Source organism: Sarcophilus harrisii, chromosome 1, assembly GCF_902635505.1.
Source record: "Sarcophilus harrisii chromosome 1, mSarHar1.11, whole genome shotgun sequence".
Taxonomy (NCBI): Eukaryota; Metazoa; Chordata; class Mammalia; order Dasyuromorphia; family Dasyuridae; genus Sarcophilus; species Sarcophilus harrisii.
The window spans coordinates 16,982,357-17,009,062 of record NC_045426.1 but is presented as its reverse complement, the minus strand read 5'-3'; the positions used below and the strand labels follow the sequence as shown (position 1 = coordinate 17,009,062).

General features: G+C 42.4%; 1 protein-coding gene across 1 annotated transcript in view; it reads right to left on the bottom strand.

Moving 5' to 3' along the window:
- BMPER (BMP binding endothelial regulator) overlaps positions 1–26,706 on the bottom strand; it is a 262,921-nt gene that overhangs the window by 71,041 nt on the left and 165,174 nt on the right. The window contains exons 12-13 of the mRNA XM_031952980.1: positions 15,686–16,015; positions 6,810–7,146 (exon numbers count right to left, since the gene is read on the bottom strand). Coding sequence (XP_031808840.1) covers positions 6,810–7,146; positions 15,686–16,015 — 667 coding nt within the window. The remainder of the gene's footprint in view (positions 1–6,809; positions 7,147–15,685; positions 16,016–26,706) is intronic.

The window sequence follows — 26,706 nt, the reverse complement described above, 5'->3', positions numbered from 1 at the left end:
TTTTTGAGGGTTTTTTTTTAAAGAGGGAATAAAGGTGCTGTGTAAGAGGTTATTGAAAAATCTTATGGTAAGTCACAAATGGAAAGAGACTTTAGTTTTATCTGTATTTATTGTCTCCCCCATTTGAATGTGTGTTCTTGTGAGTACAGAGTGTTCCAAACTTCATCCTTGTATTCCAGAACCTAGAACAGCATATTATGTACACAGTAAGTGCTTAATGAATACTTGCTGATTAATTGCTAACTTACAAATTCTAGAGCACAGTCTCACCCTCCAATTATGTTACGTTCTAATGCTGTCAACCTTATTGTTGTCCACATTATAGTTATAAAGTGTCTTTACCCATAAAAAGTATTGTGGTACAGTACAGAGGGAACTGGACTTGGTGTCCCTATAGAACATTTGAGAGCATTAAGAAAAAAGTAGACTTTATCCTCCAAAAAGATCAAGGAAAGAAGAAAACTATCCTTATGTAAATATATATATGTGTATATATATATATATACTATCCTTATGTAAATATATATATATATATATATATATATATACTATCCTATGTAAAAAAAAATATATATATATATATATATATATATATATATATATACATATCAGCTCTTTTGTGGTAAAAAAGCACTGGAAACTGAAAAAGTGCCCCAAGAAAGGATGGCATATGGATGGAATGGAAGATCATCACACTGTAATAAAGGATAAAAGGGATGGCTTTAGAGAAACCTGCAAAGACATGAATGAACTGATATGAAGTAAAAGGAACAGAACCAGGAGAAGTATTACAATACAGGGATACCATAACAACATTCAAAAGACAAACAACTTTTGAAAGACTTCAGGCCTTCTCCAGACACAATGCTCAACAGCAATTCCAGATTCCATAATGAAACATGCTGGTACTACCAATCTTCTGACAAAGGGATGATGAATTTAAGGCCCTGATAGAGGCAGATCCTTTTTGAAAGTGATCATTTGTTTTGCCATGTATATTGGTTACGAGGGTTTTGTTTTTATTTTATTTTTGTTTCCAATAGGGGTGGAAGGAGGGAGGAAAGAAAGAAAATGTTTTTAATTGAACAAATAATTTCACAATAAAAAGTTAGGCTGATGTAAACTTTCTTACACTGTGACCCTTTCCCTTTCCTGGGTTAAAACATCTTTTAAAGAATAATATTCTTTTGGGAGAACCCTGTAGTTGCAAATAATTGAATCCTGTAATTTCTGAAGAGTAAAATTGAAGCTTACCCAGAAGAAAGGTATATGGAGGGTGCAGGGAAGTGGCAAGATTTAACCAACTGAGAATTTTGCAAGAGAAGGGACTTAGGATAACAACTCTGAACTACACGGCCAGACAAAGAAAGTGGACCAGAAATGTGGCCAAAGAAACAGCTTCTTGATGGCTTGTATACTCTATTGCTACTGATACAATACGAGGGCAAATATAGAAGGCTCCCATCATGTTAAGTGTACTTTCTGTAAAAGAGTTATGAGAGGACTTGAACAAGCGCTCCTGAGGGTGAGAGGTGACAGATGGACTACAATCTATTCTATGAGAGGGTTTATTCCTATTACTGTAGGCACCCTGGTGATAGAGGTGACATAGTAGATAAGTGGACCTGTAGACAAGAAGACCTGGGTCTCGGATACTTATTAGAAGTATGACCCTAGGGAAGTCACTTGCTACTGTCCGCCTCAGTTTCCTCTATTGTAAAATGGGAATAATAATAGCACCTACATTCCAGGGATGTTGGGGTGATCAAATGAGATGTATGCAAAGTTTCCTGCAATCTTGAAAGTGCTATATAAAAATTAACTATTTTAGTGACCCGCACACCCAACACAATGCCTCCTTTTTGCCCACTGGGCTGCAAACACAGGGGTTCACAGGATGACAGAAAATTAAAGCCATTATGGATCATTTTGCTTTGATGAAAATAGTTTTCTATAGATTTGTAAGTATTCAATATGCTAATTTGTTCTTTTTTTCTCTTAAGAAAACATTCAACTATTTCTTTGAAGATTAAAAAAATCCCCCCAAAATCAGACAAATCAAATTGTAAGCCCAGTAATGTAGCTTGCCTCCCAACTTGAAGATCAAGGCGAGCTTTATTATTCTTGGAGCTGCCCACCCATGTGTAAGGGATGGCTTCCGTCTTAACGAAATGCATTAGGCTTCAGTAGGGAAATCTGATGTGGTCTAGACAAGCTGTGGCCCACCTCCCACAGGGAGGGAAGGGCAGGTAGACAGGGAGAGCTGCAGTGATTGATGGGTATAGGAGGGCAGCCCCTGTCTCCTGACACCGCATGAATCCTACCCAACCCCGCCTGCATCCTCGTGGACCAGGCTGGGGAATGGTGTCTATTCAAATGATCCCTGGAGTGAGAGCAGCGCATTTGAAAAAGCCTCTCGTTCCTTTTGTCCTCCTGCCTTGGAATCAGTGATACCCCCACCCCCTGTTGCCCCTTGTCTCCAGCCTCTAGGGCCAGACAGGGTAAGGTTTTCTTCACTTATCTCCTTGTGATCTTATCTAACTGGGAACAGAACAAACAGTGGAGGAGGGAGGGAGAAAGATGTGCTTACTGGAAACAGCCACTTTCTTGGTATCCTTTTTAGATGGATCCCAAATGCTCTGGTTATTATTCGATTCAATTCAGCTTTTTTTCATATACACACACATACAAATACATACACATACAAATACCCACAACCATGCATATAATCACACATAAACACATACACACAAACATACACACACATACTCACACCCCTTACTGCTTCTCCAATCCATCACCCTATCCTCTGATTCTCAGGCTTCTCCCAGACTCCCTCTCCCCATTGCCCCATAATTCCTGCTGGTAATTATCTCACTTCCTTCGAGATTACTCAGCTCAAACACCGACTTCTACAAGCATCCTTCCCTGATGTCCCCAGCAGCTCGGCTGCTCAATGGACAAAGTGCCAGACCTGGAGTCAAATCCATCCTCAGACGCTTCCCAGCTCTATAACTCTGCACGTCACTTCATCCTTTTTGCCTCGGTTTCCTCACCTGTAAAGTGAGCTGGAGAAGGAAATGGCAAACCACGGTCTCTGCCAAGAAAACCCCAAATGGGATCACAAAGAGTCAGACAGGACTGGACAGGGAGAGGAGCCGATACCACCAACCAGGTGCTAGTCATGTATTTAGCTCTGAGCGTACAAAGAAAGGCAAAAGATAATTCCTCCCTTCATGGAACATATAATCTAAAGGAGGACAGAACACGCAAATATCATTTTGTATGGCCCTGGAATGATGTTATAACTATTCCAATGGCAGAAAAAAGGTTCCCCACCTCTGCCAAACAAACAGTAGACAGGATAAATAGGGAATAATCAGGAGGGAAGTTATTAAATGAAGAATATTGAAACGTTTCCTCTTAGCTGGGACTTGGACTTTTGAGCTAGAACAACCTAAGATAATAGTCATCCCACCATTTTTCTCATCTGTAAAAGGGAGTTAATAACAGCACTAAACTCCCAAGGCTGCTAAAAAATATAAAGCAAAGAAAAGAAAAAGAAAGAAAGGGAGGGAGGGAGAGAGGGAGAAAGAAAGAAAAAAGAAAGGGAGGGAGGGAGGAAGGAAGGGAGGAAGGGAGGGAGGGAGGAAAGAAGAGGAGAGAGAGGAAAGGAAAAAGGGAAAAGGGAAAAAATCCCGAAAATCATATGTGAGAATTTTCCTAATCAACTTAGAATGCCAAGAACAGCTTCCATGAGAACTGGACAGTGAGATGATAACAGAGTTCAGAAGCCAAGCAATAAGATGAAGAATTGGGAAAGATGAATCAAGATTCTGCATAGAAACAATGACATGGGATCTTCCCTTTTCTTTGGCTGCAGCCTGAAGGAAAATTTTCCTCCTGCCTCCAGCCAGGCAGCAACATCCCCATCCCTTCCCCAGGCCCACCCCCCCATCCCAGCACGGCCCCTCCTCCTGCCACAGCACCCACCCAGGCCACATGTGCCGAAGATGGCGTCCACCCTCCAAAGTGAACCCAGAGAAAGTCCCTCTCCAGGAGCATGTGGGGATCAGCTGGAGAGGGGCAGCCATGGCCAGGGAGCTCTAATTCTCTCCAGTACAGTCCTTCCCATCTAGGGGTGTGTAGCTGGGGGTGCCTCGCTGTAGGAACCCTGCACAGCCCCCTTTGTCCACCAGATCTACTTTCTTGACCTGAGAGTAATGGTACAGTCACAAAGATTCGGGGGGAGTCTCTTTATCCTGGGCACTTAGAAACGGACAACCAAAAAAAGTCATGGATTTGAAGTTGGAGACCTGACATTTGCTCCCCAGTGACTGTAATGAACAAGTTATTTAAACCCCTCTGGTCCTCAGTTTCCCCATTTGTAAAATGGAGGGATTCAGCTAGAGGCCCCTGAGTCCTCTGCAGCTTTCAGCCTGCGATCCTTTGGGCAGGCTGTGGAAAACCCAGGCTCATTTCCCAAGGAAGTCCGAGGAGATCTTGGCTCTGTGATTGAGGGGCTTGGACTTCTGCCCTGCTTCTGTCCACTTCCCCCTCACAAGGATCTTCATTTGACCTGAATGTAGCTGAAAAGCAAGTGAGGGCCATTCATTCCCTGGTCTTATTGCCATCTTGTTTGCTTCTCTTAGGTCCCATTGTCCTTCCTGTTCTGGAATCATCAGCCAGTTATGTCTCTGTAACTTTCCAAACTAAAATGTCCATTCTAGTCAGCTCTCCCCTACATGATTCCTCTCCCCCAGATTCACATCCATCCCTTTTAGGGATACAATCATCTTCACTGGACTCAGGCAGAACTGAGTTCAAGTTCCACCTCGGTGACCTCCTAGCTACATGACCATAGGCACCCTCATGACCTCAGTTTCCCCAGCTGTAAATTGGGGATAATCATGGCACCTGCCTTCCCAGGTACAATGTAATGGGGAGAAGACTCTGATTTCTGTCTCTGGCTCCCCCGCACCCAACAGCGAGGGACATTCAGGAGGTGTTTAATAAATGCTCACTGAACAGTTAATGGAAGAAAATGTGAACTGGAGCCTCTGGCTGGTGCCCTTGGAGGAGACCAAGGGCTATTTCATTTCCCACCTTGGTCTTGCCCATGACCACACATGCACTTCAACTGGCCAAGTGACGTTGCCAAGGACGGCAAGTGTGAAATGGCCTGGATTTCAAGGAGAGGGAGAGGGATTGGCCTCCTGGTGGGGCAGGGGAGAAGGAAGGGATGCAAGGGAGAGAACGCCAGTCATCAGAGGAAAATGACGCTGGAGAAGGAAACTCAGGAGGCCGAGCCAAATGGCTTGGCAGATGTCGCCATGTTCGGGGCTCTGTACTGACAAGGGGAGGCTTTTTCCACTCTTCCTCACGCTGCCTTCATCGAATTTTATCTTTTATGTCAAGAGATCAAATAAAACGTTTTAAAAGGATCAGATTTAATGAGAACGAGGGGAAATAAACTGGTGCAATTAAAGAGTAAAAATAACCTCTCTGTGGTTTCAGACCACAGGCGTTTTCCAAATTTAAGGAAGGAGACATGATCATAGCTCAAGGGGCCAGCCTCCAGTGTTCTATCTCCTCCACGGTGGGGAGTGCTGCAGGCAGCCAGGGGTGAAGAAGCAACATATTTCTCCAGTCAGGAGAGACCCACAAAGGGCTCAAATTAATGAGACTAATTAAGCTTCATCACTGGTGCAAGGGAATCAAACCCTAGCTTTTTTTTAATGAAACAAAGATGGGGAATACCCAGCCATGGGTTATCAGAGATGATAAATTAAGCAGATTTGAAATTCCCAAAGAAAATCCATCCTTTATTAGCAATCTTTTTTTCCCCCCACTTTCCAGGATGATTTCCCATTGAGTGCTTCTCATTTTTTCTGCATTTCCGACAAACCGACCTACATGCTGTGCTCCGTACACAGCATCCTTCTCCTGCTTCTAGGCAGAGGCTGCTCCCCAGGCCTGGAACACAATCCCTCCTCACCTCTGGATCTGGGCACTCTAGAACATCAGCCCTTCTCTGATCCTCCTTGCAAACAGGTGTTGCAGAAGGTATCCAACCCAATACTTTTCCAGTTAAGGATACCTGGGTTCAAGGGATCAGAGGGTCCAAAATCACATGAGTTGTCAACATCTGAAATGGGGTTTGAATTCAGCGCTTCCTCCTGAATCGTGACAGCTACTGAACTTCTGATAAAACTGCATTCATATCTGTGCTGGCTTTACCTATGACCTTCAAAGTCAACCAATTTTACCTTGAATATAATATGAAAATGCCATAGTAGGATATAATCACAGTAATGAGAATGCAATCAGATATATGGCGTAATGCAACAACATAATTCTACTGGATAAAACCAGATACATCTTAGATGAAGAGTCCTTAACCTCTCTGGGTCACGGATTTTTGAGCTGTCTTGTGAAATCCACACTCATCAGAGAAACGGTTTTAATGGATGAAATATAATAAAAAGGACAAGAGAAGAAACCAATTGTATTGAAATAAATATGCTTTTTTCCCAATCTAAATTCATGAAGCCCTTGAAATCTAGTCAGAGGGTACATGGACCCTCTTGCAGACGAAAGAGAACCTTAGACCACTTTACATCAATAAAGGTTGTTTCCCTCGCACTTCCCAAACTGGATATGAGTCTAGGGACATGAGCCCCAGACGGGGCTCGATGGGTTACCTCCATTCTACTCAAGCCTTCGGTACAAATAGAGACTTGCATCTCTTTGCCTGTGGATTCCGTCCTCGCTCTTTTCCCCAAAAGCCTTCTCGAGGCCGTACTTACCGATAGAACGTCGTGTAGTCTACAGTAGAATGGCAGGGTTGGAACTCCCAGGCTTTGAGCTTCTGGCATTCCCTGTGTGCTCGAAGCTTCACCTTCACCGTCCCTTGGCAGAGCTCGGGCACTGGCTTTCTCTGAGGCCGGTTGCAAAACTCATTTGACTCGACCCGCCAGGACTCGGCAAAATCATCCACATCGAACTTGAAGTTGCCATCTCCCCCAATTAAGTCGTCCCGTTTGTGCCCATTGTAATTGCCACAGAGGCCACAGAGTTTGCCCTGGAGATGTGGGGCAGCCATGACTTCCACAAAACTGTCTCCATCCCAGGAGATTTCCAAACCTGGAAGAGAATGGAACAGAAGTTTAGTCTCCCAATTCCTGACTATGGCAACCACTGTACCCATATTCATTTGTCTTTGATAAGTGACCAATGGCCAACAAGAGCCATCAAAGTCTTTTTATTTAATTTGAACCTCATTGTATGTAATAGTACATAGAATCAGATTGAGTCACTGGTTGTGTCGGGAAAGTCGGTACATGCATTTTTTGGCACATATAAAAACTTTTTATACTAGTATTTGTTTTAATAAAATCTGATTCATACATTCCTAATATGTATTCTTATATCTGTACCTACTTAGTATGTTTATTCTTGTATGTTAATTCATCTCAAAACATTAGGTGCTTACTATGTGCTCACTATTGTGCCAGGAGCCAGGGACACAAACACAAAAATGAGACAAGCCTTAACCATGATGAAATCCATTCTATTGAATGGCCACAGAAAACACAGTTAAATCAATGCAGGATATTTCCACTAGGTAATTTCAAGAAGGAGAGAAAGCAGGCCATGGGGAAGATTAAAAAAGGAAACGGTACCTAAGTTGTATCCTGGAGAAAGTCAAGAGTACCGAGAGATAGAGGAAAGGATGGGAAGAGTGGGGTTTTATAGTTAATTCTACAGCTATATATAGATAGATATATAGATAAATAGATATATACATACATACACATACATATATCCACATATGTATGTATATGTACATATACACACACATATATATAGTTCTATAGTTAGATTAACACTTTTTTTGTCATATTAAATTTGCAAAATGCTTTCCTCACAACATCCTTGTGGGCTAAAGAGTGCAAACATTTTGAATTAAGGGAAAATTGGGGGATATGGATTTTCCCATGCTAACATAGCAAATGTCTGAGGCAGGATTCAAACACTTATCTCCTGACTTGAAGCTCAATATACCACTACAAATATACTACAAATCTCTACTTTATGCCTTAAATACAGATCCTTCGTCTCAGGAGTAGATCCTCACATAAGAGAATGTGACTCTTTTAGCATGTGATTAGGGACAGAAAACTTGTAGGAAAAATAATTCATGGAATATCTGTTCCCCATGTGCTTTTTAATCTTTGTCCCCTTGCCCTCCACCCCCAGTTATGAAATAAAAGGAAAGTCTTTCATGCCACCATAATTGGAGAACACAATGGGACCACTGAAAAGAATACGCCATGACTTGAAAAGGTTTAAAGTCTGTTTCCCTGAAAGATCGGGATCTCGGCCTCTCATCACAAATGGTTCATCTTCAAGAGGGAAGACAAAAAGGATGGGCCCGAAACCAGAGGAAAAGTCCTCCCTGGATATCAAATGGCCCCGGAGCTGACATATGGTTACATCACAAAGAAACAAGATCAATAGGAACTCCCCCACTGGTAAGATTCCAAAAGCCCTACTCCCCAAACTTGGACGTCATCCAAAAGGAGAGAATGAGAGCCAAGTATCATTGATATATGGTTAGGACACTCCACTGCCACATCAAAGGGAAGGAAAGTAGAGACACCTGTCAAAGAGGGATCTGGGAGGAAGGCCTGTGGCTTTTTAACTGAGTTTCTATAGAAACAAATGCAAAGATTCCAGGCAAGGGAAAGGGAGACGGTCTCCGAGCAACACCCTTGACGGGGACCACAAACAAGGTAAGGACTGCAGGAAAGGTTATGGAGAAAACTTACTCACAAAACAGTTTCATGGGGAAATGCACAGGAAAATTTGTGTGTGTGTGTGGGGGGGGGGGTGATTTATCTAGGAAGGATGGCCAGAGTACAAGATAGGCAGTCAATCAACTGAGATGCAAGCATTACTAAACACCTGCTATGTGTCAGGCACTCTACCAGGCTAGAGAAGGAAAAGTTTCTCCCTGGAAGGAACTTGCATTCTGCTAGGGAAATAGAACCGAGCTGAGGCCCGGGAAGGGAGTCTTGGGCTATTCCAGGAGTTCTTAATCTGGAATCCATGATTTTTTTAAAAATGCATTTGATACTGTTTCAATATAACTGATTTTATTGCAATCCTAAGTATTTTATTTTATGCATTTAAAAACATTATTTTCTGAGGATTTATTCAGAGATTTTAATGAACTGCCAAAGGGGTCCACAATACACAAAGCAGTAAAGAAGCCCTAGTCTAGGTAATTGCAGGGATTGCAAATGGCATCATGGGATATTTAATTGTCATCATCTTCCCAGTAATATTGGTTTTAATTATTTTTTTCCCTGAGCAAGAAGTGAAGCGGGGGGAGGTGGGAAATAGAAGAGTGTTACATGAGCAGCTGCAGGGCAGATGACAAGATCCCTGTTCAGGCCAGGACACGATGCCCTGGAGAATGGATATGGTTTTAGCTCAAAATAGAGAGCTGAGGCTATGAGGATGGATTCATTCACACACAATTGGGCCATAGAAGGTAGTACATAATGTGGACTCTGTGGACAATATAAAGAAGGTTATTTTAAAATCATCTGATTAAACATATGTTTTGTCTGTTTGTTTGGGAGGAGGGAGTGGTCCACATCTATGGATTCACTGGGATAAGAAATCTCCTACTATGAAAATTCCCTTTACCATGCAGATCAACTGACTTCCTCTATCACTTAAAATCCTAAATTCCTTGCTCTGTGGTCACAGAGTCAGTGTGTATCAGGGGCAGGATTTGAATTCAGATCTTCCCAAATCCAACACCACGGTTCGAACCACTTATACCACCCAGTTATTGAGGGTGAAAGAAAAGTAAGAAATATTCCACAATTTCTTGAGATATAAAAATTATCCTGAAGAAAGCCTGACTGACAGAGATAGAGATGGCAATAAGTCAGTATATAGTATAGGAGAAACCTTCCCAGTGATAGCCTCCTTGCATCAGAACAGAATGAGACAAAGACCCCAAGGCCCAATTCTATTATTGGACACTTTGCATTCTGATTTTCTCTCTTGAAAGCTCTTCCAAAGGTCATCCAGCCTTTCCTACTCAATTCGATTCAATTCAACTAGCATTTATTAAGCTACGCTACGTTCCAAGCACTGAAACTACAAAGGAAAGAAAAAGAATTAAGTCTCAGTCCTCAAAAATGTCATTTTCTACTTTAAGGAAATAATATGCACACAGATAAATAAGCAAATAATGAATAAATGCAAAGTAATTGTGGTTCTTGGGTAGCCACGATTAACGGGGAGATTTAAGAAAGGTCCAATTTTAGGAAGTAGCTCTTAAGCCAGATATTTTTCATCTTTTTATTCTTTGAAGTAGTCGTATCTGATATCTGAAGGTATTTTGTCAGGCCCTCTGGAGGCTGTGGCCATTTCTATTCACAAACAACGGAAGATAATACAGAATGGAAAGAGACAAAAGAAGACGATCCACAGAAGGTTAAGTCATCCTTCGGGGAAACGTCATTTTTGCCTCTATGACCTTTTTATCTACAGAAGACTCGGTTCAAGTTGGCTACACATTTTATCAAAGCTTCCTTTCCCTTCATTTGTGGCATTTCCATTTCAACTTTCCCTGCTCATTTCATGGTATAATATCTTCCTTTTGCGCACATTCATGGAAAGGTGATTATAATACTCAAAGGGGAGAAGGTAATGAGCTGTAACTAAGGAAATAACCCTTCAATATGATGTCTAGAATGGTCATCCTCCTCAACGAAGCATTTTGGAAGCGCCTTGGGGGTTTATGGGCTGGCGGTTCTCTCTGCAGCTGGGATGCGTTCCCCCATTCTCCATCCTAGACTTTGGACTGAAGTCACTGGCAGATGGTGAAGTTTAAAACTGAAGCATGTGTTCCATCTGCAGCTGGGAAGAGCGGCCACATTCCTTTTCTTGCATTCCGAGGTCTTCCAATTTCCTCTCTCCACCAGCGAATGCTTTGCCTTACTATTCTCCACCTACTTATTCTACGGGGCTTGCAATCCTGGTCTTCCCTCTCAAGTGGGTACTGCTATTATCCTGATTTCCTAGGGTGCTGTCATTTGCTTGGAAGAATGGGATATTGCTTTGAAATCATAGAAACCAGAGGTCTCACAGAAGAGATGGACAGAATTCTAATCTATCTCCACTACGAGAATATGAGCTCCTCGAGGACAGGGGCTGCTCTGTTTCTGTTTGAGTGTCCCCAGTGTCCGGCACATGGAGTGGGAAGGGATACTTAATGCATACTTACTGATTATTGAAATGATGAATAATGAAACACACTTTCCCCCTCCTAGCAGAAAATAAGGGAACATATTGTTGGACACAATTTCCACCTTGGATTCTTGTTTTTCATTACTTGGAAAGGAAAGATTCAACCTGAATAAGATTGTTAAAGAGTTGACCTGAGGTAAAGTTACAAGTCAGCAATAATTGTTAGATTTATTTATTTGTCTGTTTTTTCATTCGTCGCTATTGTCCTGGAGTTGAAAGAGAGATGAGTTTCTTCGAGATTTTGTACCAAAGAATTGGATGCAGTTTCTGGATTTAACAGGTATAGGTCTCGGGGAAAAGTTGTATTCCAAACCAAACCAAATTCAATTCAACTGAACAAACAATTATTAAGCATCCACTTTGTGCCAGTCTACAAAATCTAAACAAAACAACAACAAAACCAGTCCCCTGACATCAAGAATATTCCATTTTCCGGGGGGGTGGGAACGATCACAATATAGTTTGAGGTGGGACAGAGAGCGCTAACAGCTAGGGAGCTTGAGTTAGACCTCCTCTAAGAGGTGACCCTTGAGGTGAGCCCTGGAAGAATTCCAGGAGGCAAAGATGAAGAGGGAATGCATTCCAAACATATGGGAACAGTCTGGACAAAGGTATGGAGGCAATAGATGCAAATCCCTACTTCTTAGCAAGAGTTAGCTCTTTTGGATACAACTGGTGAGGGGGTGCAAAACAGATGTTGAAAAGGGCATATTATGCTAAGACCTGCTAGGGTAGGAGGCTGGAAGTGTGGGCTATTTCTCCTCCTCCCAGTTCCCTCCCCTCCCTAAGACTTTGGCCATTGTGTCTATTGAGTGCACTAGTCCAGTTGGGTTCCAGCCATGCTCAGAGACCACTGCCCTCCTACCCGAAGCCCTCAATGCAGGGCTAAGTCCTCAAGCCACAGAGGCAACAGCACAGGCATTTTTCCCCCCCGTGCCTCCTCCGCTCCCAGCTGCAAGGTCCATTTCAAGTGTTATTGTGCAATAATCGCTCTCTCATCTCGGACAATGATCAACCTCTGGCTCTGAAACGAAAAACCCACAGATCCTCAGAGAAACACTATGGCATTCTAAGCCAACAATAGGTGATGAAAACATCTGTAACGGGTAAAGCTGAGGGGCTTGGCTCAGCCTGGGTAAAGAACACCATTGTTTGGAAGTGGAATATTTTTCATTCAGAGGATAATCCCAAAGCACAGTTTAAGGCCCAATAGACTACATTCCCCCTTCCCCAGGAAGTTGAAAACCATATATATATGTTTCTTTCTTCAGGAAATTATTCAGCTGGGTACTATTAGGAGTTGTCTGTAAATTACTGGCATTCTGTGAAGGGCAACTGAAGAAGAAAATAAAGGCCTGACTTTGAACCCAGGGATGTCTCTCACTTTGCTTATCTTCCCAGGGTGATAGTGATCGATCTCTTTTTCGATAGCCAAATTCCTTTCACCCATTTCCCAGACCGAGTTCATCTCCTGAAGTGCATTCATCCCATCCACCTTTCTTTGGCAGCGAGCTCTAAGCAGATCAGAGCATCCCTGGTCTCTGTAATCCTAAAGGATCCAAAATCCTTTTGTTCTGAGACACAGTCAGCTAATAACTCCTCACAGTTTGTGCCAAGAGATTGCTGCTGAGCCCTTCTTAATGATGGTCCTCTTGGATGCACCCTAGCATTTGAGCCCCTCTGGAGAAATAAGCTGTGGTGGTTTATTGGAAAAAGGGCTGGCTGGATTAGAAACTGCAGGCTCACCTCTCTACTACTTAATTCTTATGTGGTTTTTCTTTCCCTTTCTGGACCTCAATTTCCTCAGCTATAAAAAGAAAGTGGTTGGATCTGATCGCCGCCCACCCTGGTCCCTTACAGTCCTAAATCTGGGATCCTCCAAGACCTGCATTTTCTAGAATTGCAAATCTCTTTCAGGCTCAAACAGAACTTTAGATTTTCTGTCCTTTCTTTTCCTGAAAATAGCTGAGAATCAACAGAACTTCTTGCCTCGAGCCCATAATCACTAGCAAACTGAAATTTGCCTCCTTGTTTTTAGAGAGGGTTCCCCCAAATTCTCATTCAACATCCTCCTCCTTCTCAACCAATGGCCTCTTCGTCTCAATGGGCCTGAAACGTGATCATAAGAAATGTCTCCATTTCTTCCCCTTGTTTATCCACGCTGGCGATCCACGCTGGCGTTCCACACTAGCGTTCCACCAGCTCAAACCAGTTTAGCAAAATAAACCTTTGGCCCTGAATTCGAACCATTAATGTATTTCCCACCCAAGGTCCAGAAGAAAGAGGGAGGGCTGCTGAGAGCCACCGGTCACTAAAGCTCCATCTCCAGGGCTTGGCTGGGCTCAGTGTTTTCCCTTTCATCAGAAAGTAAAAATAAATGTGTGAGGAACCTACATGATCAGCCCCTCAAGCAGATTCAAAAAGGCTGCCATTTTGCTGGAAATAGTTTCTCCAATTTTGAGCTTGTCTCCTTGAAATAATACATCACTGCAGGAACGCAGGGCAGTGCTATTTATCCCATAAGTGTGATGTATAGCTAGGCAAATACATATGATGCACAGAACTACACGTGTGTGCACATACACATATATGGCTGCCTTTGTAATGTATAGATCCGGATGCTGTGGCTCTAGATAAAGGCATAATAAGGACAGTCCCTGTGGGCCGAGCAGCCACAGCATAAAGCGCCACCCAGATCCTGTCCCAGAATAGCCGGGAAAGCTGCCACGCTTGCAGCCGAACACTGGGTCCTAGCCCGGTGCTATGGTTTGCTTAAGGACTTCCTTTGCTCCCTGGGAAATTACTTCTCTGCTCGGAGAAACTAGCCCACGACATGTGATGCCCCAAGAAGCTCCGGGTTTGGTGGCGCAGGAACTTGTTCCACCCACGCCGATTATGACCCAACAACTGGGAAGGCTCCACTAGGCGGAGTTAATCTGGAGCTTTGGGGCTGGATGAGTGACTTGCCCAAGGATGCCCAGCTGGTCAGAGCTGGTTAAAGGAGCCAGGTTTTCTGGATCCCAAGCCCAGCAGCCAGTCTGCCGCACCAGCATGGCTCCTTAGCAACGTGCACGCCATGAAAAGTCTAGTGTTCAGTGGGTGGATTTGTCCACAGGGCGGACTTCTAAATCAGAGGCAACAAGAGGGGAAATTTTGAGAAAGAACAGCAGCAGGACAGCCACCCTCCAGGAGTCTAAGAGGAGTGTGAGGTCACAGAGTAAAGGCTTTTTATCCCAGATAAAGCAAAAGAAGAAATAAAGCTGAAAACAGTGCCCATGGTTATAAACCAAGGGGAGGCTCCATGCAGGGGAAGTACTGATGCTGCTGTCTCTGTCTCTGTCTCTCTATCTCTGTTTCTCTGTCTCTCTGATTCTGTCTGTCTCTTTCTGTCTCTCTACATCTCTGTCTATCTCAATATCTGTCTGACTCTATGTCTGTCTATCTATATATCTGTTTCTGTCTCTATCTCTGTCTGTCTTCTTTCTCTATGTATATCTGTCTCTGTTTCTTTGTCTGTCTCTCTGCCTCTGTCTGTCTCTACCTCTGTTCATCTCTCTCTGTCTATCTCTCTCTATGTCTCTATATCTGTCTGTCTCTCTATCTCTGTCTCTCTATGTCTCTTTCTGTCTCTCTCTCTCTCTCTCACACACACACACACACACACACACACACACACACACACACACACACACACATACATACACACACACACTGGTCTCCCTGGCATTTTTCCCCACACACCGGGAGCAACCTCCCTGAACACAGCTGCCAGCTGCCAAGGAGAGTGCCCTGCTGAGGGCGGCCCCCGGTCCTGGGTGACCAGAGCCTGCCGCTCTGCCCAGAGACTTCTCTGAGCACGACGGGTTAACGAGAGCCGGCCCGGCTGTGGGGCTGGTCTGGCCTTCCCAGAGAGGAGCTCTCGAGAGAGCATTCTTTTCCACAGATGTCAAAATACACATCAAAAGTTGGAAGAGGAGCTGACAATTCCAAGCTGGACATCCCCACTAGCCTGAAAACAGCAGCAGGACAGAAAGCGAGAGCGGTCGGGAGCTCACGAGCACGATTTTCCCAAGGAAAATTAACAGGGTCGAGTTCCCTGTGGTCCCTGGAGAAGGCGGGGGGGATTGCTGCCAGTGCCCAGGCTAAGCCTCCAGAGACCCAGCCGGCTTCTGCCATCCCCCCAGCCTGCGTGGGGGGATGCTGCACCGGCCGCATCGGGATGAGGCTCTCTCTGGGGCTCACCCAGGGAGAACGGACGTCTAGCCAAGGGCCGACGTTGCCTGCGGTGCTCTGGGGGTCCCCGCAGGACGGCCCCGGCCCCGGGAAGCTCTGCATGTGGAAGCCCCACCTGCTTTGGTGGTCACTTTCAGGAGGTAGCCGTCCAGATCGATCTGGAAGTGAGGAGTCTCCCAGGGCAGGGCTATCCGGGTACCATTCCACTTGACCGTGAGATGCTGCTGGAGGCTGACCGTGCTGCCGCCAACCACGAGGTCCACAGACTTGGTCCAAGAGAAGGACCGGGTCCGCCGGGCATCATTCTTCACCAGCACCTGGAAGGGTGAGGCAGAGGAGGAGCAGTCTTTTGTCAAAACGTACTGACATGTTCCCTGAAAGTTAAATGTCCGTCCGTCAAAAGTGTTGTAGTGGGGGTCTCCAAATACAGTGCAAACGCCAGGCTCTGCAGGTGAGTGAGAAACAAAAGCAGGACAGAAACGAATTGAAGTGTGTTTATTTGAAAGTCATCTCAGAGATCATAGTAATACAAAGGGAGGGGGTTGGGCTGCTTGTCAAGAAGCTGGCAGCCTCTAACACCGAGGGATTCTGGGGTAAACTCAAAGCAAAATATTATCATTTTATTATCACAGCTCTGGAGCTGGGAGGGATATCGGGGACAATCCGGTTCAATTCTCTAACTTTACAGAGGAGGAAACTGAGGCCCCAAAACTAAGTGACTTATAATCAATAGTTTTAAGACCTTATTGGCACGGGGGAAACCACATGGCTCATCAACCTCAATTTACAGATGGGGAAACAGAGGCTCAGACACAGGTTCGATGGCTTCGAATTATAGGATCATAGAATTGGAGTTGAAAGGGGTCTTACAAACCATTCATTCCAATCCAGAGAGAATATTGAACTCAGATCCCGTGTCCTTCATGGTCGGTCCCAAACAAGGGCTCTCCTACCAGTGGGTTCCAAATCATAGGGGGATTGAGTGTGTGTGTGTGTGTGTGTGTGTGTGTGTGTGTGTGTGGTCTTTTTTTTTGGCTGACATATTTTTGACGTGTTTCCCAATATCCTCTCTTGTTTATATATTTCCAACCATCTTAACACAGGAGACATAGACACTGAAGTAGGATCTGTTTATCAACAGAGTTGACCCATCCCTCCGGCTTCCTAAGCCACCAGACTAGCTAGGCAAGACCACAAAAAGAGAAGAAGAAAGAGAGAAGTACATGGCTGGAGGAGAGGGCCTCCACATTATTTCCACTTGGCTAATTTGGGCATGTTCATAATGGAAAGATAGGGACTCCCGGGTTGGAATTACACAACTAACAGATGAGTGAGCCTTTTGCAGCAGAACAAAGAGAAAGGGCTGCTTCCTGAGGTTTTCTCCAAGCTTCTTCTCTTTTCTTTTGAAATTTCTTCTACCTATGAACTAATAAGTTTCTCTCCTGGCAAAAAACATCGAACTTCAAACAGCCAGAACTCTTAAAAAATGAACCCACTGTCTCTCTCCCAATATGGTAAAATTGGAATTCAACATTTAAGGAATTTTAGCCCTGGTTTAGTCAGATAACTTGCTAAATTCATGGTCACTGAATCTGACCTGGAAGAGCTTCAAGGGAAAGACCTAGGGGTGGGGATAGAGGTGGGACAGCATCCAGAGGACCTGTATTCAAATGTTGCCTCTGATACTTACTCGAGGCAAGTAACTTTACAGATCTGGGTCTCAGTTTCCTCCTCTGAAATAAGAGAAGGCTGACCTCCAAAAAAAGCTCTGCCCTTCTTTTCATCTCTAATTCTAAGACCCTGAGCAGAGTGCTCCATGTTGGACATCTGGCAGCTTTCTGCATTCATTCCCTCCGACTAGCTGAAAGGAAGAGGCTGTTTCTATGACACGAAGGGTCCCTTCTAGCTCCAAGTCCTGTAACAGGACCCTCCACTTTCCCATCTGTAAAATGCAGGCATTACTTCCATCAGGGACCCCACAAAGTCAGCATGAGGTCAGCGCTTTATAACACGCGAAGCCCCAAACAAACGTGTGTAGTTATTACAGCTCAGAAAAGGAGCCAGCTGTCATTTCTTAAACTTTATCTCCCTCCTGCTGGCTTGTATCTTTGCTTTCTAGGCAGCAAAGGATGACTAATGAGGAAATCATAGATAAGAATTAGTTCAAACAATGATAAGATCTGAGCTCCTCCATCAAAAGAACTATTTGTTTTCTGTACCAGCAACGTCAAGAATCAAAGGGAGCTGTCCAGAGACGTCTTGGCCCTGGCTCTTTTTCTTTACCTAAGTGAACGGTTAAGAGTCAAGATATTGGGAAGAAGCCCTTTGGAGACCTGTCCCCCAACTGAGAGCTGGGACAGATAAAAAGGAAATGTTTGCTTTTTATTTCCAATGTGTTACATAAAGAGATTCTGTCTTATGTTATATCACATTGGATTATACCATATGTCAACTTGCTCAAATACAGTAATAGATGTATGTATATACCCATATACACATACACACATTTGGGATTTGAGAAGTTAAAATCTGATCCACAATCTGTTTTCTTTGTAAAGATGTCACTTTGGGAACAAGCTTTTAAAAAATAAAAGAAAGAAGAATGGATGGTGGAAAGAGGACTGGGTTTGGAAGGCGTGGTTGGTGAGTTTAAGCTAACTCTCTGGTATACAACTACCTCATCTGGAAAATGAAGAGAAATGAGTTTTAGACTCTATGGCACATTCTAGCTCCAGATAACTATGATCCTAGAAGTGATCTTCTGCAAGTACCTTTTTTAGCTGAACCTCAGTTTCCCCATTTGAAAAAATGAGCTGTTTGACTAGATTGTCTCCCATGTTCCTTCCAATATCAAATCTATGAGGCTATGATAGAGTAGACTGAGGTATTTGAGTTACTTGAATCTATAAATATTTTTCCTCAAGAAAATCCATATATATATATGTACATATTATATATACAACCTTATATATATAATATATGTATTTATGGATGCATATAATGATTTCAGAATAAATATGCCAATGAATTTTACCTACACGACAAGAATTTCCCCTCCCAGTTTTGTTTCTGTCCTGTACTTTTTGCTACATTCCCCCCCCCAATATTGTTTTCCATTTCTCCTCTCCTCCTAAATATTTATCACAGATTATAGACAAAGAATTGAAAGAGACTTTGAGGTCATCAAATCCAGTCTTATCATTTTATAGATAAGAAAACTGAGGCCCAAAGTTTTCTTTAGCAGGATTTGAACTGGCCATACCATCAATTGGCTGACTGGATTATTAAGTGACTACAAAATTAGTGCTCTAGGACACTGCAACTAGAGTGTCACAGCATAAGCCTCATAAAGAGATAATTTTCCTAATTAAGAGATAATTTGCCAGTCCTATCTCCAAAACATAGATTTCCCTATGTCCCGCTCAGATTAAATCTTTGACTGACATCCAACTGTTGCCTTTTGGCCAGAAACAATAAATCCCTTTACATTCTAATCAGTTGCCAAGATTTTAGAGGGCTGTCAAGAGCCATGGTCTGGGTCTGCTTGACCAAGAATCAAGGTTCCTGACGTTCACTAACTTCAGAAAGGAAATCTAGAACCTCCCCAACTTTCTAAGTCATGACTGATTCTTGGTAGACCCAGAATACAGATCTTGGGGTATGTTGGGGGACAGGGAATAATATAAAGTGATACTCCTGAGGAAAATCTTTCTTAATCAATTAAAGAAGCTAAGTAAACCTTAACTTTCTGAAAATAATTACTACCTTTCTTGAAAATTCCTCATATTCTATATTCCTTTTTTTAGGAACAAAGGTGGAGGACAACGGCTGTAGAATGCTACATACACTTTGCAGGTAGTTTTGCTAGTTTTGCTTGACTTTTTCTTTGTTCCAAAGTAGAGTTCAAAATGAGATATATAGGAAGAAATGGCAATAACAAAATATAACTAGATGAACAAATAATTCATTTATTCTGTGTATATATAAATGTATGAATTTTGTTTTGGTGAAGTATTAAGTTAATGAGGGTTAAGTGACTTGCCTAGGATCACACGGCTAGGGAGTGTTAAGTGTCTGAGAGCAGATTTGAACTCAGCTCCTCCTGACTTCAAGGCTCGTGTTCTATCCAGTGCACTACTTAGCTGGCCCAATGTATATATTTTCTAAAGGATTCCTCACACCCACTCAAAAACAAGACAAATTAGCATTCCAGCTAACTTGGACTGAACTGGAAGGTGACAAGTACTCTAGACAAGAAGAATGATTAATGAAGAATAAGTATAAATATATATAATATATATAAATACCTTAATTACTAGTTTACTAGTTTTTGTGATGTCATTTTCTTTATAAATATATTGCATAAAAATGTCTGCCTAATTTACCAACTCAAACAATTTGCATTCTTTTTAAAAGAAAAAAGAACAAAGATCATCTTTCATATTTTTATGAAGCAAAGAGGAGCTTGATTCTAAAACTATTAAGATTAAGTAAGGAAAGAAAGCTTTTAGGCTAGCATCATTAATGGACAATAACATGAAAATAGAAACAAAAAAAACTTGGCAAATAGAAAAAATTTCAGTCAAAGGGCCATATTTTTGTCTGCACTGGTAGCAGTAGATATTCTTGCTTAATACTTCTAGTTTAAAGTAAGAGCAGCAAAGATCCTCCAGAAGCAGAAAAAAATGTCCTTAGAAACTGGAAGGGGAAAATGAGTCATTTAGAGACCATAAAACTCAGAAACGTTCTATGAAAGAAGATTGGAACAGCTGGCCAAAAGGGAGAATCATATGCATGAGGACCGTGCCAAAAAGTACAGAAAACCAAATGTATATGAAGACATTGTTTACAGGAAGATAATTATGAATAGATGTTAGGGTTCAGTATTTCTCCAATGGTTCCGCCTTAGGACTTGGGGCGGAAGATAACCAGGATTTTTCCTAATTTTAGAAACAGCAAAGCAAATGTTTTGTTCTGCCATTAGGATGTGAGTTCTGAGATAGCAAGGATGCTTCAGGTTTTGTTTTTGTTGCCCATATAATAAGTGCTTGGCAAAATGCAGGTTAAACTCAATTATATTTCAGGATTGTGAAGAGCCCGTCTCCCCATCCCCAAATGCTTAAATGTTTTCTTGCCATCTAGACACTTGCTTGCTAAATGGAATGAAAAAAAAAAGAACATTCATGTCAGCATAACGATCAAAAGAGAAAAGTTTAGGGTATAAAATATGCTCATCCGTGTGTGTAGAGGGGGAATGAAAGAGACAGAAAGAAAGTAAAACAAGAAAAGAGAAGGAGAGAAGTAGGAGCAGGAGGAAGAAGACATCAGACAGATAGCTATACAAGTGCTTAAGAGGAAAATGAAGATTATATCTCTCAATGTCATTTTTTTCAGGATACTCATTTAAACAGACTCTGGTTTCAAACATCCAACACCTAAGCCAGGGGTCCTCAAACTATGGCCCATGGGCCAGATGTGGCAGCTGAGGACGATTATCCCCCTCATCCAGCGCTATGAAGTTTCTTTATTTAAAGACCCACAAAACAAAGTTTTGTTTTTACTATAGTCCGGCCCTCCAATAGTCTGAGGGACAGTAAACTGGCCCCCTATTTAAAAAGTTTGAGGACTCCTCACCTAAGCCATTCTTCTTATTAAACTCTAAATTTGTTCAGGATTACTTGAAGTGAGTTAAAATGGTTGAAAGAATTAAGAATTCCAATGAGGCTAAATATTTTAAAGCTAGGACAAGACATAAAAACACCTAGTTGGTCAGTGGGGAGCAATTTCTACATATTTCTTTGAAGCAAATGGTAGAATATGGTACCATTAAATTACCTGCTTGTTAAAATTATTGATTGTGACCCCCTCTCTCCTCCATCCCTGTCTTCACATTCTACCTTTATTTCAGGATGGTCTTTAAAATCTATTTCAACTAAAAGTTTCTTTGATTTTAAATGTGGCATAAAAAAAGAAAGAAAGAGTTACCTGACCAGTTTTCATTGTTGACCTCAAGTGGAAACAATCATGGTATCCTTCCTTTCTCTCTTCAATTAAAAAACTATAGTCCATCAACTCTGCCACTGTAATGTTTCTAGCATTGTCATGTCTACATGTATCTCTCTCTGTAAATATATGGCATTTTGTACTTATCGGCAGCGTCAGATAGTACAGAGAGGCTCTACTGTGTCAGTCTGTCATGATTCACTATTCAACTGTAAGTTCTTTAAAGGCAGACCTTTCCTCCAATAAAATTAACCAAGTCACAAAAAAGAAATGTCTGTTGAGTTAGACTAAATCTAGAATTATAAGAAGAGATATAGATTGATCAGAGTCAAAATCCCCAGGATTTCACAAAATTGTATTGTAAAAGAATTGGTTTCTGTAATTAACTATCCTTGAGCAAAAGAAAAATTTGGTTCTTTACCTCTTAAATCTGTCTAATCTAATCTAATCTCCAGACCTATATCTTCAAGATAAGGAGGTGGGGAAATACCAGAGCAGAATGTCACATACACTATATCAGATAATTTTACTTCTCTGGTTTTCATTGTTTACAAAAGAGGATTCCTTGTTGAAGGGAGAGCATTAAAGATATTTCCCAAAATGCCTCTGATGTAAGATAAGATGACAACAATTTTTTTTAATTTAAAAGATATATTTGGTCTTTATTCAAATACAATGCTATATTATCCAGTAGATTTTAGTGATATGCTTGCAAAAACTCCTTGAGGAAATACAGAAACAGAATTTCAGAGTTGGAATTGTTCCCAGAAACCATCTCTAAAAATCATGCCCTTCCTTCTATCCCATCCCCCAATGTGGTCAACCAGCTTCCACTTCAAGACTTCCATTCCCCAGACAACTCATTCACATCCAGGTAAGTTACCATTGATGAGGAGTTGTCCAACATCCTGTTTAAATCTCTTTCCGAAACATCCACTTTTGAACAGAAGAAGCCGTCCATTACCTTCGGAGGCAGCCCAATCTACTTTTAAATAATCATTGAATGCTTTCTTCTGTTACATTAAACCTAAACTATTTCACTACAACATCCACCCTTGGTTTCTAGTTCTACCCTGGGGAGCCACGCGGAGCAAGTCTATGGCCTTCTCTACCAGTCTCTACTACCAATCACTTTCTAAGAAGTCTTCTAGCAATAATTTTTCATGAAAATTAAGGTGCTGGGTGGTTTTTCACAACATAGAGTTGACTCCATTTGTAAAAAGTTTTTCTGGATTTCTACAGCACCCAAAATCCCATTTTATTTAACTCAAGTCTCCAAATTGCTTCTCTGTTTTTATGTGATCTCCTCAGGAGAATGTAAACTATCAGGGTCATTGTAACCATAGGGCTTTGACCGTACAGGATGGGGAAATACGGGCCACTAGGACTTGGCAAACAAACCCCAGGAAGTTTCTTGGGGTTCAGACACATTAACGGCTTATGGAGAACACATAATCAGAGGCAGATTATTAATTCCGATAATTCACCCAGGTCCTTCCTTGCACATAGTAGGTACTAAATAAATGATCGGTAAATTGTTTGATGACACCAGATCCTTGAAAAAAGACTTTCCAGTGATCATCTTGTTGATCATTGCAAAGGCAGAGAAGCTAGCAGTCCGGGAAACAGAAGGCGCTTGGATAAAATTGAAACTCTAATTAGCCTCTCACTTCCCACTCCCAGCTCTGTGTGACTAAAGTCTTTGCTCAGTCCTTCTACAGCAAAGATTCTTAACTCAAGCTCAAACTGTCCTTACTTCTGCGGCTTCAAGTCAACTCCATTAGCCTTATTCAACCCAACTCATTGCGGTTTCAGAGATAAGGGAGCTCCGGATCATACTGAATATTTGTGGAATCTGTCACTGAAGACTTTTCTGCAAATCTGGCGCAGAAGTCCCCATTTCCTGGTGCACTCACACCATGATAAATAAAACAGTTCTGTGGTTCCCCAGTCCTAACGTCACTGTTTAATTAGAGAAAATGTTGTGCTTCCACCGTGGGGTTCCACTAGAATGCTGCCAAAACCAACCCTGACTGAGAGAGGGAGAGCAACAGTAGCAGGTGAGCCTTGGGCCTGGGGTCAGTGCATCTGACTTCAGATACCAGCTCCCAGAAACGAGGAGGTTGCTGGTCAGCTGATTCTACCCCCAGACCTTCTCATTCACTCTTACGCCAAGTCACCCCAAGCTATACCGACTCACAAGAAACCCTGTTAGATTCCTCCTGGAGAATATGGGATCCACTTTTTCCCTTTTCTTTTTTAAAAAAATTCTGTATTTCTGGCACTTATACACTGCTTGGTATTTGATAAATGTTCACTGAGTCTAACTTTAAAAAATAAGGGAAGGAGTTGGGTTAGATATCAGCTTTAGATTCGGAAGCTAAATCAAAGATCATCCATTTCTTTGGTTTTATAAGTGAACAAACAGACCTGTCCTTGGTCAGGTCATGCAGGTACCAAGGGATAGAATTGAGATTTGAACCCAGTTCCCTGATTCCATATCTCTCATTCTGGCCACTAAGTGGTATAGCTTAAAATCCTCAGCTCAAATTCTACTTTCAGCTATCTACAAGCTGTGTGCTCCTGGACTAGATACTTCACCTCTGCCTGCCTCAGTTTCCTCATTTGTAAAACAGAGGGGTAACATCATCTACCCCACAAGTTGTGAAGATCAAATGAGATAACGGATACATGGAGCTCCACAAACCTTGACATGTTATAGCAATGTTAGCTGTTATTATTCTTACTGTTATTATTAGCTTTCTACTGTCTGATGTTTTCTCTCATGATCTTCGAAGTCTCATCTCTCTCTAGGTCCTGCCATGTGTATGACTTGACAGAGCAGGCCTGGTCACCAAATTTTTCCCTTTTTTTATTTATTTAAGAGTTCCTCTCAACATGACTGGGAAAGAACAAAACATGCATTTATTAAATGTTTGCTGTGTGCCAGACACTGATCATTTTTGCAAACTGTACAGAATTTGATTCTCACAACCGTCCTGGGAGGCAGGTGTTCTTATTATCCTCAATTTTACAAATGAGGAAACTTATTTTTTTAAAAAAAATGTTAAGTGGCTTGCCCAGCTTATACGTTTCTGAGACCCAGATTTTAATTCAAGTCTTCCTGACTCCATGTCCGGCATTCAGTGCACATGGTTCTCTTTAGCTGTTCACAGAGGGGCTTAGTTTGTCACATTTGTCCAGGATAATGCTGGAGACTCAGTTTCCTTTTGGTTTCTAGCATTCAAATCCATCCAAACTCAAAATACAGTTACAGGCACATCTAGGTTACCCTCCGTCAACCACTGGCTACGTTAATTTAGCCACGCAAGCAAGCAGATATTCCATGAGAACCTGCTCTGCACTGGGCAGGGACTAGATGCCCCTACGTTTGCTGCAACAGTCAGTTCTGTCCCTCAAACATTACATCATGCAATGCCATTGATGTGGGGACTCCTGCAGCAGGAGAACACAGATATAAGTCCTGCCTCTGACTCAACTTGTATGATCTTAGAGAAGTCATTTCCTATCTTTGCCATCAGCTGCCTCTTCTGTAAAATGGGATGATAGTCTCCAAATTTCCTTCCAGCTCAAGATTGTGTTCCACTAATTCCACCAAAGACATTCCATACATATTTAGTACCTACCAAGTGCTTATACTCTGAGCTATATATCTTCCCAGCAGGTGAGCTTCTGGTCTATGGGCTTCCATAAGTCAAAGGGAGTCTAACAATGAGCTGGAACATTTCCCACTTTCTCCTGATATCTCTAAGATATCAATGGTTCTGCCCATCAATTAGCCCTCATGGTGAAGGGACCCACCCATTTTCTTTATGGAATGGGACCTGAGAAAGGAGGGTTCTTGACGGCCCCCAATTTGCTTGGGTTCAGGTTTCCTGCTCAGCTCTCCTGTAATATGTAGCAAAGTAACGTCAATGAGATCAAAGAGCTACAGGTACAACAGGTGAGTGCCTTCCTTGGCTCCTTGCCACGTGACGTGGCTTAGCCAGAGTGGGAGGTTCCCAGGTACAGCTGTATCCCTTGGAGACAGCATGTTCCTACAGAAGCTTTCTCAGGTGGATTTGGATCATTTTCTCTGCAGAGAGAGATGTACTCCTAGTTAAGAAGACCAGGATTCAAGTCCCGCCTTTTATGGGATTCTGAACAAATCACTGATCCTCTAAGGGGCAGAACAGGTACCAGTGTGCACTGATACAGAAACTCCCTATGCCCTATGTGTGAAATTGTAATCACTCCTAGGACTGAAATAGCAATTTCAAAATTCAACACATTAGAAACTAGTCCAGTACAAATTTATTTGCTTTCATTTGGAAAAGAAAACAGGGAGTGAAGGTGAAGAGAATGGCAATAGGTCACGATTCCACCAGGGCTGATTCCAAGAAAACAACACTTTCCATCATGACCCAATTTATGGAAGGCACTTTCTACCAAGCACTAAACTCCTTGAGAGCCAAGAGCTAACTTACCAGAATGGGATGTCAGGTCTCTAACTCAGATCAGCTTTGGTGAGCCGCCTTTCCTAATGCTCTCAAATTATCGGGGCGCCTTACTCCGCTTTGTAAAGCCCCTTGCTTGGCCACCTTCTCTCCTTCCAATGGGAGCCATCATTTGGCTGGGAGAGAGGGAAGAAGTGACGGGGGGACATGGGAAGTAGGGACGGTTGTGGCCAAGGTCAGTGTGACAGGGACTGGAGGATACTAGGTTCTGACCCATCTGGCTTCTGATTGCACTAACCTTTCTCCATATGACTAAGGCCCCCGAATGATTTATAATGTAATAAGGAGGAGGGAAGGGGAATTAACATGATAGTCATCTTCAAATATTAAAGGGACCATCATGCAGAAATGGGAAACTATCTGCTTTAATGATGGTCTGGAGGAAAATTACGACCAATAGTAAAAGTTGTAAAGAAGCAAAATTAGGTTTAAGATCAAAAGAAACTGCCTTACGACTGATCAGTTGGAGCTGTTACAATTATCTGGAGCATCTTAACATATTTGATAATGGCTTTGATTACAGAAGATGATGAAAACTGGCAACTGGCAGTCAGAACAAGTCAGGCATTGGGGAAGCAGGAAAGGCGCAGTGGAAGAAAGGCTGGACTAGGGCTCA